Source organism: Coregonus lavaretus (genome assembly GCF_964263955.1).
Source record: "Coregonus lavaretus genome assembly, chromosome: 3".
NCBI lineage: Eukaryota > Metazoa > Chordata > Actinopteri > Salmoniformes > Salmonidae > Coregonus > Coregonus lavaretus.
In genome coordinates, this window is record NC_139990.1 from 11,788,507 (window position 1) to 11,807,528 (window position 19,022).

General features: G+C 46.3%; 1 protein-coding gene across 1 annotated transcript; it reads left to right on the forward strand.

Moving 5' to 3' along the window:
• Nucleotides 1-369: 369 nt before the first annotated feature.
• Nucleotides 370-15,465, forward strand: wasf2 (WASP family member 2). The gene is made up of 9 exons (XM_084157372.1): nt 370-459; nt 5,721-5,884; nt 6,617-6,751; nt 7,174-7,327; nt 7,430-7,547; nt 12,919-13,040; nt 13,261-13,422; nt 13,642-14,135; nt 14,235-15,465. Exons 2-9 carry the CDS (start codon nt 5,752-5,754, stop codon nt 14,390-14,392), a joined length of 1,476 nt encoding a protein of 491 aa, XP_084013498.1. The 5' UTR covers nt 370-459; nt 5,721-5,751; the 3' UTR covers nt 14,393-15,465.
• Nucleotides 15,466-19,022: the final 3,557 nt, after the last annotated feature.

The window sequence follows — 19,022 nt, forward strand, 5'->3', positions numbered from 1 at the left end:
AACAGATCGTACACTACACATGACAGTGACACGGGATAGTTATAAACCGTCATAACTTCGTATTCTGCATCAATATGCACTCATAATGCCAGTCATTCCTGGGACGGGTTGCAACCCGCTTCAGCAGACTGGAATGTGCGTTACGTTACTCCACCCTTCCCTACGCAAACTGCGGACAGATGTTTACGACTGGGTGGAGTTACCTATTGTACGTCCAAATTTCCATGTCCACGCTGCTGATACAGACTGACAGTGAGAGGAACCAATCAGCGCCTGGAATGTCGAAGCCTTGTCCAATCAGAAGTTTAACAAATCTGGGACTTCTCTCTGTGTTCTCTCAAGTCCCCCCCCCCCCTCCGGTTTACAGTAAACCATACTTTTTGTTTCTACTGAAACACTCAGAAAAGTATAAACAACTAGGCAACAACAAGACTGATTTGGCTGATTCTACGGTTGACGGTAAGCGATCAGTGCTTATTTAGCGCCTTTTTCTGAAGTTACTAAATAAGAATAGGTTTTCCCGAAGATTTTCGGACATAATGAGGGGCGCTTTCAACTTTACTTCCTGCTAAACTGACAAGGCCGAGAGCCGAAGTTTAATGTCAGCTACCCTCGCCCTGATTATTGTAATGTAGTTTCTGAGTGTGTTTATATGCTTACGACTTAAAACAGCTCTCATTTAGACGAGTTCTATCTTGGGAAATTAATTATTTCTCAGGCACAGAGTTGGGATAGGCTTTCTTGTTTGTTGTGTCAGTGTAAAAGTGAAGTTGTGACTCACCGGTGTATTCCACTGTGGGGGTAGTAGGGTGTTGGTAGGTAAAATATTTCAATCTCTCTGCTACATAGTTTGGGCAATGGAACATCAGGGATCATCTCACTACTTTAACTTTGTTTGGTCAGGGAAGGGCGTTTTTCGTGTTTACATCACACCCAAACCTTTTAATCAACGAGTAAATATTAATTAAACCAATGGACCAATGAGCTTGCCTGTCAAGTTAAATGCACTTGTAAAGCTAGCTACTTTACTCTGCTAGACAGTTGGCACATTTTAACTCAATAGAAGCGCTGCATAGTTTATAGACTGGATAATTTTTTTTTCACTTTATTTGAAAAGCCGAGGATAATTCCATTAGGCTGTGTTATAAAGGGAGTTGGTGTTGACTAGCGCGACGTGGGGCTGCCAGGTGCATTACAGTATTCTGGTGCTAAAGTTGATGGTCCCATTACGGAAACATATAAACTCAGCAAAAAAAGAAACGTCCCTTTTTCAGGACCCTGTCTTTCAAAGATAATAAATAAATCCAAATAACTTTACAGATCTTAATTGTAAAGGGTTTAAACACCGTTTCCCATGCTTGTTCAATGAACCATAAACAATTAATGAACATGCACCTGTGGAACGGTCGCTAAGACACTAACAGCTTACAGACGGTAGGCAATTAAGGTCACAGTTAAGAAAACTTAGGACACTAAAGAGACCTTTCTACTGACTCTGAAAAACACCAAAAGAAAGATGCCCAGGGTCCCTGCTGATCTGCATGAAAGTGCCTTAGGCATGCTGCAAGGAGGCATGAGGACTGCAGATGTGGCCAGGGCAATAAATTGCAATGTCCGTACTGTGAGACGCCTAAGACAGCGCTACAGGGAGACAGGACGGACAGCTGATTGTCCTCACAGTGGCAGACCACGTGTAACAACACCTGCACAGGATCGGTACATCCGAACATCACACCTGCGGGACAGATACAGGATGGCAACAACAACTGCCCGAGCTACACCAGGAACGCACAATCCCTCCATCAGTGCTCAGACTGTCCGCAATAGGCTGAGAGAGGCTGGACTGAGGGCTTGTAGGCCTGTTGTAAGGCAGGTCCTCACCAGACATCACCGTCAAATATGTCGCCTATGGGCACAAACCCACCGTCGCTGGACCAGACAGGACTGGCAAAAAGTGCTCTTCACCTGACGAGTCGCGGTTTTGTCTCACCAGGGGTGATGGTCGGATTCACGTTTATCGTCGAAGGAATGAGGGTTACACCGAGGCCTGTACTCTGGAGCGGGATCGATTTGGACGTGGAGGGTCCGTCATAGTCTGGGGCGGTGTGTCACAGCATCATCGGACTGAGCTTGTGGTCATTGCAGGCAATCTCAACGCTGTGCGTTACAGGGAAGACATCCTCCTCCCTCATGTTGTACCCTTCCTGCAGGCTCATCCTGACATGACCCTCCAGCATGACAATGCCACCAGTCATAGTAATAGCCAATTCCATTTACACTAAACGGGGCTCTGCTATTCTTTCTGTTAAACGGAGGCTTCACTGAAGCAAGTTTGCAAGGGAAACAAGGTCACTTGTAAACTCATATAGTGGCAGAGTTCTGTGTGTGATTTCCTGCAAGACAGGAATGTCAGTGTTCTGCCATGGCCAGCGAAGAGCCCGGATCTCAATCCCATTGAGCACGTCTGGGACCTGTTGGATCGGAGGGTGAGGGTTAGGGCCATTCCCCCAGAAATGTCCAGGAACTTGCAGGTGCCTTGGTGGAAGAGTGGGGTAACATCTCACAGCAAGAACTGGCAAATCTGGTGCAGTCCATGAGGAGGAGATGCACTGCAGTACTTTAATTTTGTAATTTTGTAATTTCACCTTTATTTAACCAGGTAAGTCAGTTGAGAACAAGTTCTCATTTACATTTACGTCATTTAGCAGACGCTCTTATCCAGAGCGACTTACAAATTGGTTCATTCACCGTATAGCCAGTGGGATAACCACTTTACAATGTTTTTTTTTTTTTTTTTGGGGGGGGGGGGGTAGAAGGATTACTTTATCCTATCCCAGGTATTCCTTAAAGAGGTGGGGTTTCAAATGTCTCCGGAAGGTGGTGAGTGACTCTGCTGTCCTGGCGTCGTGAGGGAGCTTGTTCCACCATTGGGGTGCCAGAGCAGCGAACAGTTTTGACTGGGCGGAGCGGGAACTGTGCTTCCGCAGAGGTAGGGGAGCCAGCAGGCCAGAGGTGGATGAACGCAATGCCCTCGTTTGGGTGTAGGGACTGATCAGAGCCTGAAGGTACGGAGGTGCAGTTCCCCTCACAGCTCTGTAGGCAAGCACCATGGTCTTGTAGCAGATGCGAGCTTCAACTGGAAGCCAGTGGAGTGTGCGGAGGAGCGGGGTGACGTGAGAGAACTTGGGAAGGTTGAACACCAGACGGGCTGCGGCATTCTGGATGAGTTGTAGGGGTTTAATGGCACAGGCAGGGAACCCAGCCAACAGCGAGTTGCAGTAATCCAGACGGGAGATGACAAGTGCCTGGATTAGGACCTGTGCCGCTTCCTGTGTAAGGCAGGGTCGTACTCTCCGAATGTTGTAGAGCATGAACCTACAGGATCGGGTCACCGCCTTGATGTTAGCGGAGAACGACAGGGTGTTGTCCAGGGTCACGCCAAGGCTCTTCGCACTCTGGGAGGAGGACACAATGGAGTTGTCAACCGTGATGGCGAGATCATGGAACGGGCAGTCCTTCCCCGGGAGGAAGAGCAGCTCTGTCTTGCCAAGGTTCAGCTTGAGGTGGTGATCCGTCATCCATACTGATATGTCTGCCAGACATGCAGAGATGCGATTCGCCACCTGGTTATCAGAAGGGGGAAAGGAGAAGATTAGTTGTGTGTCGTCTGCGTAGCAATGATAGGAGAGGCCATGTGAGGATATGACAGAGCCAAGTGACTTGGTGTATAGCGAGAATAGGAGAGGGCCTAGAACCGAGCCCTGGGGGACACCAGTGGTGAGAGCACGTGGTGCGGAGACAGCTTCTCGCCACGCCACTTGGTAGGAGCGACCGGTCAGGTAGGACGCAATCCAAGAGTGAGCAGCGCCGGAGATGCCCAGCTCGGAGAGGGTGGAGAGGAGGATCTGATGGTTCACAGTATCAAAGGCAGCAGACAGGTCTAGAAGGACAAGAGCAGAGGAGAGAGAGTTAGCTTTAGCAGTGCGGAGAGCCTCCGTGACACAGAGAAGAGCAGTCTCAGTTGAATGACCAGTCTTGAAACCTGACTGGTTTGGATCAAGAAGGTCATTCTGAGAGAGATAGCAAGAGAGTTGGCTAAAGACGACACGCTCAATAGTTTTGGAGAGAAAAGAAAGAAGGGATACTGGTCTGTAGTTGTTTCTTGCTCAGACGGGAAAGGGGAAGTCAGATGTGTGGAAGAAATTAGACTTAGTTGTGGAAACTACTGGAGAGCAAGAAAAAGAAGGAAGGCAAGGAGAAAGCGCTGCATAGCCATGCATATTATGTATGCCAAACAGGTGCTGTTAGATTACAATATTTTTTTTATCCCGGACCATTTGGAACAGTGTAAACAACACTAGATACATTTATAAGAGCAAAGACTAAAAACAGTCGTTTATATTATTGTTTAGGCTAATTATTCAATGCTTCCTTTGTTACTTCATTTTATTACAAAAATGCTTAATTGCATTTCAAATCATGAATGACTCATATGCTGTGTGATGACATGAACGAATGAATGATTGATTGGTACAGTAGCCTATATATTGACATATAGGCCTAAGTAGGCCTACAGCTCGATAGTGGTTATACAAGGCTGCTATACTAAGCCTACTAATGATAATGACATTATGTATTATTATAATGATCATAATAATAATTGTAATAATAAGAAGGAGAAGATCAAGAAAAAGGAGGGTATAGGAGTGAGAGCTGCATGCGGATTATGTGTGACAAACAGGTGCTGTTAGATTACAATATTATAATTTTTCTGACCATTTGGAACAGTGTAAACAACACTAAATAAATGATAAGTAATACCAGAGAGGCTGTTGTAATGGAAAGAAAGCGTAAAGCCTTTATTACAGCATAGCAAAGATTAAAAACAGACATATTTGTCAAATTGCTTTTTCCGACATGTTGTGGTTGCATAAGGCTTGGAGCTCACGGAAACAGGCTATTAAGCAAACACTCCAACAGGCAACAGAAGCAGGATTTGTCTTATTTCTGTAGATATATATGAGTGTAGATATATAGATATATTCTGTAGATATATAAATCGGATGATTTATAAAGTCAGGCACATTTAACAGTTAGGCTATTGATTATAGACCTATTTACGTTGGGGTTTCATCTCTCTTCACTTTAGACAATCAAGGCAAAGGCCGTTTTCTCGTCTCCTCACTCCGCTGCTGCCTCCTCCACATTGTTCTCAACACCAATATGCTGGTTAACTTTGCTATTATGCACATAGCAACATGGTCTAGGAAAAGGCGCCAGCCAATTCAACAGCGCACTGATGTTTCAGAACCACAGACAGCGGACCGCTATCCAACGCGGGAGAAAGCTAATTTGTTATAAAATAATATTATTTTTATTAGTGTTGCACCATTGTTCTTACATAATAAAACCAAGTACAATTTCAGTAGCACATGTCATAGAGTGATGGACTGTGACATCCCCACAGCCTCCACAATGGATTAGTCCACAATCAGACTGGTGTCTTGTGCTCAGCTGACTGCTTGACAAAAATACTTGGTCGACCAACAGCCTATCAACCAAACAATCGACCAGTCGACTAAATGGGGTCAGTCCTAGAATTGGGTATGTCTTCTCTATTTGAATGGTGCTAGGTGTGTGTGTCTGTCCGGCCATGCGTCTGTCTCAATCTGTCTGTCTGCCTTTCTCACGTGCTCCCTAACCCCCCCCCCCCTCTCCAGGGAAGCCCCCCGTTCCCCCTCCCGTCCCAGAATGCCATTGGTGACGAGGAACATCGAGCCTCGTCATGTGTGCCGCCAGACGATCCCCAACACCATCCGCAGTGAGCTGGAGTGTGTCACCAACATTAGCCTCGCCAACATCATACGCCAGCTAGGCAGCCTCAGTAAGTTACTCACTCTGCGTGTGGTGTGTGAGTTTATACCTAGGGAAGTGCATGTGTATTGTAATATGAGATTGTGTGTGTAAATTGCAAGTGTGTGTCTCATATGTAATCATGTGTATATACACTGAGTGTACAAAATATTAACAACACCTTCCTAATATGGAGTTGCAGCTCCCCCCTTTTGCCCTCAGAACAGCCTCACCTGCTACCATACTCCCGTTCAAAGGCACTTAAATATTTTGTTTTGCCCATTCACCCTCTGAATGGCACACATACACAATCCATGTCTCAATTGTCTCAAGGCTTAAAAATCCTTCTTTAACCTGTCTCCTCCCCTTCATCTACACTGATTGAAGTGGATTTAACAATTGTGGTCCTCTGTAGCTCAATTGGTAGAGCATGGCGCTTGTAACGCCAGGGTAGTGGGTTCGATCCCCGGGACCACCCATACGTAAAAATGTATGCACACATGACTGTAAGTCGCTTTGGATAAAAGCATCTGCTAAATGGCTTATTATTATTATTATTATTATTATTATTATTATTATTATTATTATTATTAACAAGTGACATCAATAAGTGATCATAGCTTTCACCTGGATTCACCTGGTCAGTCTATCATGGAAAGAGCAGGTGTTCATAATGTTTTGTACACTATGTATTTAGGCTATAATATACATTTGTTTGTGTGTGTGTGTGTGTGTGTGTGTGTGTGTGTGTGTGTGTGTGTAGGTAAGTATGCGGAGGATGTGTTTGGAGAGCTGTTTGTGCAGGCGGGGACATTTGCTGTCAGGGTGAACACACTGGGAGAGAGAGTGGACCGTCTACAGGTCAAAGTCACCCAGCTCGACCCTAAAGAGGAGGAGGGTAAGATACTGACAGTATACACCATGGGGGGGTTTCCCGCATGCCGATTAAGCCTATTAGACTTAAAAGCAATTTAAATGGAGAATATTCATTGAACATGATCTTTAGTTCATAATTAGGCTCAACCTGTGTCCGGGAAAACCGCTTTATGTTACATGCAAACAGTGCCTTGTATTTAGTATTCAAAGTCAGAATTCAGTAGACTTTAAGTATAATGTAATGCAACACATACTGCCACATACTGTATACTTTTGACTCAAACAAAAGGAATACTAACCCTAACTCTCTCTCTCTCTCCACCTATCTCACTCTCTCCATCTCGCTCTCTTCACCTCTCTCTCTCCATATCACGCTCTCTCTCCACCTCTCCCCACCCTCCATCTCTCTCTCCACCCTCCCTCCTCCCTCCATCTCTCTCTCAGTCTCTCTGCAGGCCATCACCCAGAAGAAAGCGTTTCATAGTAATCTGACTCAGGACCAGCAGTTGTTCTGTAGACACTCTCTACCACTGCCTGTACAGGAGACCTATCTGACCTGCAACCCACCTCCACCACTCAACAACCTCAGCCAGTACAGGTACACACACACACACACACAGACACACACACACACACACACACACACACACACACACATACACACACACACACTAATATTGTCTGTTGTTGTCATGTCTAGGGATGATGGTAAGGATGCTCTGAAGTTCTACACGGATCCCTCCTACTTCTTTGATCTGTGGAAGGAGAAGATGCTGCAGGACACCAAGGATATCATGAAGGAGAGACGCAAACACAGGGTAAACACAGGGTAACATACACACACAGTAAGATGGCGCTGCAGAGGATAGCAACCGTTTTACGGGCTCCTGACCAATTTTGATATTTTGTGTTGCTTTTTATGCTGATCTTAACTTTTTTTGTACAGCATGTCTCCGCTATCATTTCATCAGAACGCCGATCACTAACCTTGATTTGGATGACAATTTCTACTTTTATGATTCGGCAGCTCTGGCCGTTCTGCTTACTCCGGACCAGGCCTTAATCCCCGGGACTCGAAAGAGGAAGTGCCGGCGCAAGAGAGGTAGAAGAGACTACGTTGGCGAGCAAATAAAACGCCTCTACCCTCCGTTCTATAAGCGAACGTACAGTCGCAAAAACTCAAACACATCAGTCACCAGCTTCATTAATAAGTACATCAACAACGTCGTCCCAACAGTGACCGTACGTACATATCCCAACCAGAAGCCATGGATTACAGGCAACATCCATACTGAGCTAAAGGATAGAGCTGCAGCTTTCAAGGAGTGGGGCACTAATCCGGACACTTATAAGAAATCCTGCTAAGACTTCCGACGAGCCATCAAACAGGCAAAGCGTAAATACAGGACTACGATCGAATCCTACTACTCCGGCTCTGACGCTCGTCGGATGTGGCAGGGCTTACAAACTATCACAGATTACAAAGGGAAACCCAGCTGCTCAGTGACGTGAGCCTACCAGACGAGTTAAATGCCTTCTATGCTTGCGTTGAGGCAAGCAACACTGAATCATGCAACCAGCTGTTCCGGACGACTGTGTGATCTCGTTGTCCATAGCCGATGTGAGTAAGACCTTAAAACAGGTTAACATTCACAAGGTTGTAGGGCCAGAAGGATTACCAGGACACGTATTCAGAGCATGCGCTGACCAGCTGTTAAGTGTCTTCACTGATATTTTCAACCTCTCCCTGACTCAAGGAGACCAAAGACTGCCAAAGTAACCTGTCTATCGGCCCGTAGCACTCACATCTGTAGCCATTAAATACTTTGAAAGGCTGGTCATGGCTTACATCAACACCATCATCCCAGACATCCTGGACCCACTCCAATTCACCCCAACATTACATTTAGCAACTGAATCTTGGACTTCCTGACGGGTCGCCCCAAGGTGGTGAGGGTAGGTAACAGCACATCTGCCACGCTGATCCTGAACACGGGGGGCCCCTCAGTGGTGCGTGCTTAAGGCGTCAGCATACTTCAGTTCGGCTGGCCCGAACAAGTGTGCTTGCATACTCCCTTAAAAGACCTACGGTACTGTTTGTCCATTTTGAGACGCCGTAGCCAGTATACACTTTCTCAAAATAGTCTTATTAATTAATCTCAATCAACTCAAGAAATCTGTCATTAATTTTTATGTTTTTGCCAAGGAGATCTTAGTCGCGCAATTTTACATCCAAGTGTTTGGTGCATTATTTCGCAATGAAAGAATGTGCATGAAAACGAGTCATCTCTCATTGAATGACAACAAATATTTTATTGAAGAATCCCTACTGTTGACCAATCACAGACGAAGGGGCGTAGACTTCGGCTACCGACTTCGGCTACCGACTATGGCTACCGACTTCGGCTTGCCTCTAGATTCTTTTGTGTGTGCCCGAAGTCGGTAGCCGAAAACGTACAAACAAAAATGGCACAAAATGTTGTCATAATATATACACAATCTCTTCTGAACTGTTTCGGCGGTGAAGCATGTGGACGCCTTTAGTCCCCTCCTGTACTCCCTGTTCACCCACGACTCCAACACAATTAAGTTTGCTGACGACAGAACTGGTAGGCCTGATCACCGTGTGGTCCGAGGACAACAACGTCTCCCTCAACATCAGCAGGACAAAGGAGCTGATCGTGGACTACAGGAAACTGAGGACGGAGCAGGCCCCTATCCACATCAGTGGAGTGGGTTGAGGGCTTCAAGTTCCTCAGTGTCCACATCACTAATGAATTAACATGATCCACACACACCAACACAGTCGTGAAGAAGGCACGACAATGGTAAAGATTTGGCATTGGCCCTCAGATCCTCAAAAAGGATGCTCCATTGAGAGCTTCTTGACTGTCTTCATTATAGCTTAGTATGGCAACTGCTTGGCATCCGGCAGCAAGGCGCTACAGAGGGTTGTGCGTACGGCCCAGTACATCACTGGGGCCGAGCTCCCTGCCATCCAGGACCTCTATATCAGGCAGTGTGAAAGGAAGGCCCTAAAAATTGTCAAAGACTCTAGGCACCCAAGTCATAGACTGTTCTCTCTGCTACTGCACAGCAAGCAGTACGGATGCACCAAGTCTGGAACCAACAGAACCGTGAACAGCTTCTACCCCCAAGCCATAAGACTGACAAATATTTAACCAAATAGCTACCCGGACTATCTGCATTGACTAACTCTTTTGACTCATCACATTCGCTGCTGCTATTGTTTATCTATTCTGTTGCCTAGTAACTTTACCCCTACCTACACTGAGTGTACAAAACATGCTCTTTCCATAACATAGACGGACCAGGTGAATCCAAGTGAAAGCTATGATCCCTTATTGATGTTACCTGTTGAATCCACTTCAATCAGTTTAGATGAAGGGGAGGAGACCGGTTAAAGAAGGATTTTTAAGCCTTTGAGACAGTTGAGACAGATTGTGTATGTGTGTCATTCAGAGGGTGAATGGGCAAGACAAAAGATTTAAGTGCCTTTGAACGGGGTATGCTAGTTGGTGCCAGGCGCTCCAGTTTGAGTGTGTCAAGAATTGCAACGCTGCTGGGATTTTCATGCTCAACAGTTTCCTGTGTGTAGCAAGAATGGTCCACCATCCAAAGGACATCCAGCCAACTTGACACAACTGTGGGAAGCATGGGCCAGTATCCCGGTGGAACGCTTTCGACACCTTGTGGAGTCATGCCTCGACGAATTGAGGCTGTTCTGAGGGCAAAAGGGGGTGCAACTCAATATTAGGAAGGTGTTCCAAATATTTTGTACACTCAGTGTATATGTACAGTGCATTCGGAAAGTATTCAGACCCCTTCCCTTTTTCCACATTTTGTTACGTTACAGCCTTAATCTAAAATGGATTAAATTTCATTTTTTCCTCATCAATACCCAATACCCCATTATGTCAAAGCAAAAACAGGTTTTTAGAAAGTTTTGCACATTTATACAAAATAAAATACAGAAAAAACGTATTTACATAAGTATTCAGACCTTTTGCTATGAGACTCGAAATTGAGCTAAGGTGCATTCTGATTCCATTGATCATCCTTGGGATGTTTCTACAACTTGATTGGAGTCCACCTGTGGTAAATTCAATTGATTGGACATGATTTGGAAAGACACACACCTGTCTATATAAGGTCCCACAGTTGACAGTGCATGTCAGAGCAAAAACCTAGCCATGAGGTCGAATGAATTGTCCGTAGAGCTCCGAGACATGATTTTGTCAAGGCACAGATCTGGGGAAGGGTACCAAAACATCTCTGCAGCATTGAAGGTCCCCAAGAACACAGTGGCCTCCATCATTCTTAAATCGAAGAAGTTTGGAATCACCAAGACTGTACTCCTGAGTGGCGCAGTGGTCTAAGGCACTGCATCGCAGTGCTAACTGTGCCACTAGAGATCCTGGTTCGAATCCAGGCTCTGTCGCAGCCGACCGCGACCGGGAGACTCATGGGCGGCGCACAATTGGCCCAGCGTCGTCCAGGGTAGGGGAGGGAATGGCCGGCAGGGATGTAGCTCAGTTGATAGAGCATGGCGTTTGCAACGCCAGGGTTGTGGGTTCGATTCCCACGGGGGGCCAGTATAAAAAAAATATGTATTCACTAACTGTAAAAATGTAAATGTAAAAGACTCTTCCTAGAGCTGGCCGCCCGGCCAAACTGAGCAATCGGTGAGAAGGACTTTGATCAGGGAGGTGACCAAGAACCCGATGGTCACGCTCCAGAGTTCCTCTGTGGGGATGGGAGAACCTTCTAGCAGGACAACCATCTCTGCAGCACTCCACCAATCAGGCCTTTATGGTAGAGTGGCCAGGCAGAAGCCACTCCTCAGTAAAAGGCACATGACAGCCCGCTTGGAGTTTGACAAAATGCACCTAAGGACTCTCAGACCATGAGAAACAAGATTCTCTGATCTGATGAAACCAAGATTCAACTTTTTGGCCTGAATGCCAAGCGTCACGTCTGGAGGAAACCTGGCACCATCCCTACCGGGAAGCATGGTGGTGACAGCATCATGCTGTAGGGATGTTTTTCAGTGGCAGGGACTGGGAGATTAGTCAGGATCGAGGGAAAGATTAACGGAGCAAAGTACAGAGAGATCCTTGATGAAAACCTGCTCCAGAGCACTCAGGACCTGAGACTGGGGTGAAGGTTCACCTACCAACAGGACAATGACCCTAAGCACACAGCCAAGACAACGCATGAGTGGCTTCGGGACAAGTCTCTGAATGTCCTTGAGTGGCCCAGCCAGAGCCCAGATTTGAACCCGATCGAACATCTCTGGAGAGACCTGAAAATAGGTGGGCAGCGACGCTACCCATCCTACCTGACAGAGCTTGAGAGGATCTGCAAAGAAGAATGGGAGAAACTCCCCAAATACAGGTGTGCCAAGCTTGTAGCATCATACCCAAGAAGACTCAAGGCTGTAATCGCTGCCAAAGGTGCATCAACAAAGTACTGAGCAAAGGATCTGAATACTTATTTGTTTTATTTGTAATAAATTTGCAAAAGTTTTTTAAAACCTGTTTTTGCTTTGTCATTATGGGGTATTGTGTGTAGATTGATAAGGGAAAAAATGAATTCAATCAATTTCAGAATAAGGCTCTAACGTAACAAAAAGGGGAAGGGGTCTGAATACTTTCTGAATGCACTGTACATATCTACCTCAATTGCCTCGTACCCCTGCACGTCAACTGGGTACTGGTACCCCGTGTATATAACCAAGTTATCGTTACTCAGTGTATTTATTCCTCGTGTTATTATTTTTCTATTATGTTTCTATGTTTCTCTCTGCATTGTGGGGAAGGGCCCGTAAGTAAGCATTTCACTGTTAGTCTACACCTGTTAGTCTACACACACACACACACGTCCTTCAATGAGACAGTGGAGTTTGTTTTCGGCCTGTTGGTAAATGCATCTCATCTCCTGCTTAAACAAAACAAGGAAGTGCACTTATAGCGCTGTTAAATTGCCCTTTCCTGTTGTTTCTCTCTTTCTCTCTCTATTTCCCTGTCTTTCTCTCTGTCTCTCTCTCGCACGCTCTCTCCGTCTCTCTCCCTCCCTGTCTATCTCTTTCTCTCTCGCTCCTCTCACTCTCTCCCTCCTTTCCTCTCTCTTTGTCACCCCCCTCACTTTATCTCTCTGTCTGAGTAGAAGGAGAAGAAGGACAATCAGAATATGCGGACTCTGAATCCCAGGAAGATCAAGACCAGGAAGGATGAGTGGGAACGGCTCAAGATGGGGGAGGAGTTTGTGGTGCCCAAGAATGACATGGGGTGAGAGAGGAGAGAGAATGAGAACAGGGCGAGAAATGGAGAGAGGAGAAAGAGGGTGGGGCGAGAGTGTATGAAGTGGAGTGAGGAGAAAGAGAATATGAGGGAGGGAGATCGTGAGTGTGTACAGGAGAGTGTTGTCCTATAGAATGGTTTTAAACTGTTTAATTGTGTTGTCATTGATGAAAATATTCACTCTTTTTTTTGTGCATTTTGTATGTAGAGAATCTCTTGAGGGTCTGAATGGCAGTATTGGTTCAGGAGAAGGCTGTTACTCCCCTGATGGTTTGGACCAGAGTACAGGGTCATACGCCTTCGATCCTGGCTCCCCCCTCCCTCCCCCCGCCCCGGACGACTTCCTACCCCCTCCACCCCCAGACATGACGTATGTAACGGGGATGGAGTGGAGCAGTGTATGCACATTTAAATTGTGCATATACTGTCGTTTTTACACATATGTTATGCTAATTTAGCGTTGTTAGCATTAGTATTTATTCGCCAGTCAACACCCTTCATCTCAAGTGGACAAAATCGTTTGCCGAAAGTTGTGTTTTGGAGAATCCGTGCGCTGACCTTAATCCTTCCCCTGCTCTCTCATTGGCAGGTATCATGACGGACAGTACGGAGCACCAACCCAGAAGCGCACCAGCGTTCTGAGCCCCACACACCCCCCTCCAGCCCCTCCCATGCCCTCTTCTGCTCCCATTGGCGCCCGGCCCAACCTGGGCTCTCCCCCTGCCCCACCTCCTCCTCCCCCCTCCGCTGGCTTCGGAATCCCTCCCCCTCCTCCCCCCTCTGGATTTGACTCTTCCCCACCTGCTCCCCCTCCTCTCTCTTCCTCCGCCTATCCCTCCCCCCCTGCCCCACCTCCTCCTTCCTCTCAGACCTCCATCTCTCCACCGCCTCCCCCCTCTCTCCCCCAGGGTGGTGGCGCACCTCCTCCTCCTCCTCCGCCTCCCCCAGGCCCTCCTCCCCCCTCTTCTGGCCCTCCTCCCCCCTCCTTCTCCATTGGGGCTCCCCCTCCTCTTAAATCCACCCAGGCTCAGCCAGAAGCCCCTGCTGACGCTCACAGTGACCTGCTGTCGGCTATCCGGCAAGGTACGACATATATATATTTATCTCTATAGACAGACAGACAGACAGACATACAGACACACCCTAATCCCCCCTCTCTCTCCCTCCCTTTCTCTCTGGCAGGTTTTAACCTGCGTAAGGTGGAGGAACAGAAAGAGCAGGAGAAGAAGGATAACTACGGCAACGACGTGGCGGCCATCTTGTCTCGCCGTATTGCTGTGGAGTGCAGCGACAGTGAGGATGACTCCTCGGAGATGGGCGATGACGATTGGTCCGAGTGAGACCTCCTTCATCACCGCCACCCTCATGGTCTTCCTCGGTCCTCCTCAGAGAGAATGCATCATGTCCTTATCCCATTACTTCTTTATAACCAATTATCTAAGGAGTAGAGGTCCAAAGATAAGTTTGTGTGTGCCAGTGTGTGTGTGTCACTACTACACTCTTCCTCAGTGTTCCCCACTCCTGTCTAAGCCAATCACATTCCCTGTATGTTTATGTAGAACTGAACTGAAAAGCCAATGATTTCAATATGAGAATGGTCCAAATATCAAAAAGCCTATTATTATTATTATTATAAGGTGCAGAGAGCCAAAGGTAATGATAATTATACTCTCATAGGCTAGACACAGATATCAACACACAAACACACATACAGTATACCGTACATATATTGATCCTTACATGCATACAGACAGTCCCATTATGGTATAATTGATTAACTGTATTCATATTTTACTTTAAGATAATTATAAGATGTGTTAAATAATACCAAGAACACAAAGAAAGGTTTTTATTGCTGTTTTCTCCTTGTTCTTTTTTTACCTGTCTTTCTCTCTGTGGTTGGCATGGGAACTGTTACCTGGGCGACAGAGGGACTCATTCACGGATGGGGGGGGGGGGGGGGTCCGAACCTTATCTAACATTTCTGTAATGTTCTGAGTCAGCCCTAGCTGAATACTAAAACCATGCTGGCCCCTATCAGTCAAAACATTATCTGACCAATCAGTGATCCCTCTCTTGCCCTAGTCCCGCCCCTCCATAAGTGCCTTTGCTTTTCATGTTTATGTGCGAGGAGGATAAAGTTACCCTTAGACACTGATCTAAGGTCAGGTTTGTGTTTCTTTCCCATCATAACCATAGGATTGGATAAAGGGTAACTGATCCTAGATCTGTGTCTAAGAGACAACTTGATCCTCTTCTGTTTAAGTGCTTTCTGTTTGTTTTAAAGCCAAAGTGTAATGCCACAATCAGACCTGAGCATGTTAATATCCAACCACCTGTTTCTGCTTGTCCTGTCTGTCTCTCAACTTTATCAGTGACGATTATTACAATAATAAAGATACAATGAACTACACTGCTGTTTCGAGTGCATTTGTGTAATGTGTAGATTATGTATATGGTTGAGTTCCAGACCGACTAGGAAAGGCGCCTGTGCAGTTTCCCCTCCTGCCCTCGCATGCTGCCTGCGCCTCCTGGCACAACTTTAGAGATCCCTGTTTTTCTACAGTCAAAAGACTACAATAGCCACCAGGCTGTTGAAAACCAACGCATCCATTACTGCAGTTGTTTAACATAGTGGTAAACCTATTTCCTGTAGTCTTAAAATTATTAAATGTTTTGTTTAATGTAATAATGTTTATTTTTGTTTTATACTTCAAATGGAACATACTTTGTTAATAACGTATTAAATCATATGAAATTATGTCATAAAAATAAATTGATTCACCCATATAAGTATACCTGGATGCACAAATATAATTTTCTTTGTTTGGGCTAATGGCTAGGCTATTGTGGATTCTAGGCTACCTGTCACATGGCAGTGGTATTAGCCTGCAATTCACACCTCCCATGTAGATGGAGGTAATTAGCATAAGTTGGTGCTCGGCTCCCTTTTTCCCGCCAAATATTAATTTGGTCAATGAGCTGCATGAGCTCGGCTGTTGAGACCAAGGGCCCAGGGTTCCAGTCTGGAAGCACGCTTTTGACTGCACCTACAGTATTGCTCCGGTACAGCAGTTTAACTGAATCACGGCAGAGAAAGACAATTCCCATAGAGAAGTGAAATTACAAAATTATTGAAATGATTGTCACCGAGGCCGTTTTTTTTTTTTCATCACTCACATCCGAAGATATTAACATTTTATATTCATGCTCTGAGGTTATGACCCGAGCTGGGTCTGGTCTACTTAGTTCATTGACTTTCATTGAACCAGAGAAAAAATTCATGCTCTGAGGTTATGACCCGAGCTGGGTCTGGTCTACTTAGTTCATTGACTTTCATTGAACCAGAGAAAAACGTTGAGTGGGGTGTCTCGCTTCCTCTTCCGTCTCTGGATACGTTTTTGGACTATGAACCCAGCGTGAATCGGCAGAGTTCGCCCATTGGTTGTTGCATCGCCTCGCCTTAGTTGAGGAACATGCCCTGTGTGTGTGTGTGTGTGTGTGTGTGTGTGTGTGTGTGTGTGTGTGTGTGTGTGTGTGTGTGTGTGTGTGTGTGTGTGTGTGTGTGTGTGTGTGTGTGTGTGTGTGTGTGTGTGTGTGTGTGTGTGTGTGTGTGTGTGTGTGTGTGTGTGTGTGTGTGTGTGTGTGTGTGTGTGTGTGTGTGTGTGTGTGTGTGTGTGTGTGTGTGTGTGTGTGTGTGTGTGTGTGTGTGTGTGTGTGTGTGTGTGTGTGTGTGTGTGTGTGTGTGTGTGTGTGTGTGTGTGTGTGTGTGTGTGTGTGTGTGTGTGTGTGTGTGTGTGTGTGTGTGTGTGTGTGTGTGTGTGTGTGTGTGTGTGTGTGTGTGTGTGTGTGTGTGTGTGTGTGTGTGTGTGTGTGTGTGTGTGTGTGTGTGTGTGTGTGTGTGTGTGTGTGTGTGTGTGTGTGTGTGTGTGTGTGTGTGTGTGTGTGTGTGTGTGTGTGTGTGTGTGTGTGTGTGTGTGTGTGTGTGTGTGTGTGTGTGTGTGTGTGTGTGTGTGTGTGTGTGTGTGTGTGTGTGTGTGTGTGTGTGTGTGTGTGTGTGTGTGTGTGTGTGTGTGTGTGTGTGTGTGTGTGTGTGTGTGTGTGTGTGTGTGTGTGTGTGTGTGTGTGTGTGTGTGTGTGTGTGTGTGTGTGTGTGTGTGTGTGTGTGTGTGTGTGTGTGTGTGTGTGTGTGTGTGTGTGTGTGTGTGTGTGTGTGTGTGTGTGTGTGTGTGTGTGTGTGTGTGTGTGTGTGTGTGTGTGTGTGTGTGTGTGTGTGTGTGTGTGTGTGTGTGTGTGTGTGTGTGTGTGTGTGTGTGTGTGTGTGTGTGTGTGTGTGTGTGTGTGTGTGTGTGTGTGTGTGTGTGTGTGTGTGTGTGTGTGTGTGTGTGTGTGTGTGTGTGTGTGTGTGTGTGTGTGTGTGTGTGTGTGTGTGTGTGTGTGTGTGTGTGTGTGTGTGTGTGTGTGTGTGTGTGTGTGTGTGTGTGTGTGTGTGTGTGTGTGTGTGTGTGTGTGTGTGTGTGTGTGTGTGTGTGTGTGTGTGTGTGTGTGTGTGTGTGTGTGTGTGTGTGTGTGTGTGTGTGTGTGTGTGTGTGTGTGTGTGTGTGTGTGTGTGTGTGTGTGTGTGTGTGTGTGTGTGTGTGTGTGTGTGTGTGTGTGTGTGTGTGTGTGTGTGTGTGTGTGTGTGTGTGTGTGTGTGTGTGTGTGTGTGTGTGTGTGTGTGTGTGTGTGTGTGTGTGTGTGTGTGTGTGTGTGTGTGTGTGTGTGTGTGTGTGTGTGTGTGTGTGTGTGTGTGTGTGTGTGTGTGTGTGTGTGTGTGTGTGTGTGTGTGTGTGTGTGTGTGTGTGTGTGTGTGTGTGTGTGTGTGTGTGTGTGTGTGTGTGTGTGTGTGTGTGTGTGTGTGTGTGTGTGTGTGTGTGTGTGTGTGTGTGTGTGTGTGTGTGTGTGTGTGTGTGTGTGTGTGTGTGTGTGTGTGTGTGTGTGTGTGTGTGTGTGTGTGTGTGTGTGTGTGTGTGTGTGTGTGTGTGTGTGTGTGTGTGTGTGTGTGTGTGTGTGTGTGTGTGTGTGTGTGTGTGTGTGTGTGTGTGTGTGTGTGTGTGTGTGTGTGTGTGTGTGTGTGTGTGTGTGTGTGTGTGTGTGTGTGTGTGTGTGTGTGTGTGTGTGTGTGTGTGTGTGTGTGTGTGTGTGTGTGTGTGTGTGTGTGTGTGTGTGTGTGTGTGTGTGTGTGTGTGTGTGTGTGTGTGTGTGTGTGTGTGTGTGTGTGTGTGTGTGTGTGTGTGTGTGTGTGTGTGTGTGTGTGTGTGTGTGTGTGTGTGTGTGTGTGTGTGTGTGTGTGTGTGTGTGTGTGTGTGTGTTCTGACACTTCACAAAGAACACTATGAATATTCACACTGGGTTATAAATATTGAAATCCTCCGTTTGGGACACCCCCCTCTTTTTGCCTCAGAAAGATAACTTCACTGGTGGTGTGTGTGTTTAAGGATAGAAACTTTCTCCCTACTTGAACAGTTTTGTTGTTCATTTCCCTTAAAACCTTCTGTGGGATATGCACATTGGCAAACAGATGTTGAACCGTTGCTAAAGCCACTTCTCTCACAGCCCCTAGCTTCATGACCACAGGCAGAGGGGAAATGTCAATCATATCAAGCCTGATTGAATAGTCATGGGCAAGCTCTACAACTTGTTTCCCCCACTCGCCAGCTACCATCCCATGTACCAGAATGCTGCTATTGGCGAGGACACTGACCACTGTTAAGGCGAGGCTTCAGGTTCTACCAACAAAATACAACCTAGCACTCTGGTACCCTGCAAACCATCATCCGTTTTGTATCTTACATGAGTCAAATGTAATGGAGTCTGTTTCACATATTGTTAATGATTGCTGTTCATACAAGGACTTATACATCGCTAGACGTGACCGCTTCGTCAACCTGATAGCTAATGAGGTGAGACCGGCGGTAACACCATCAGTGC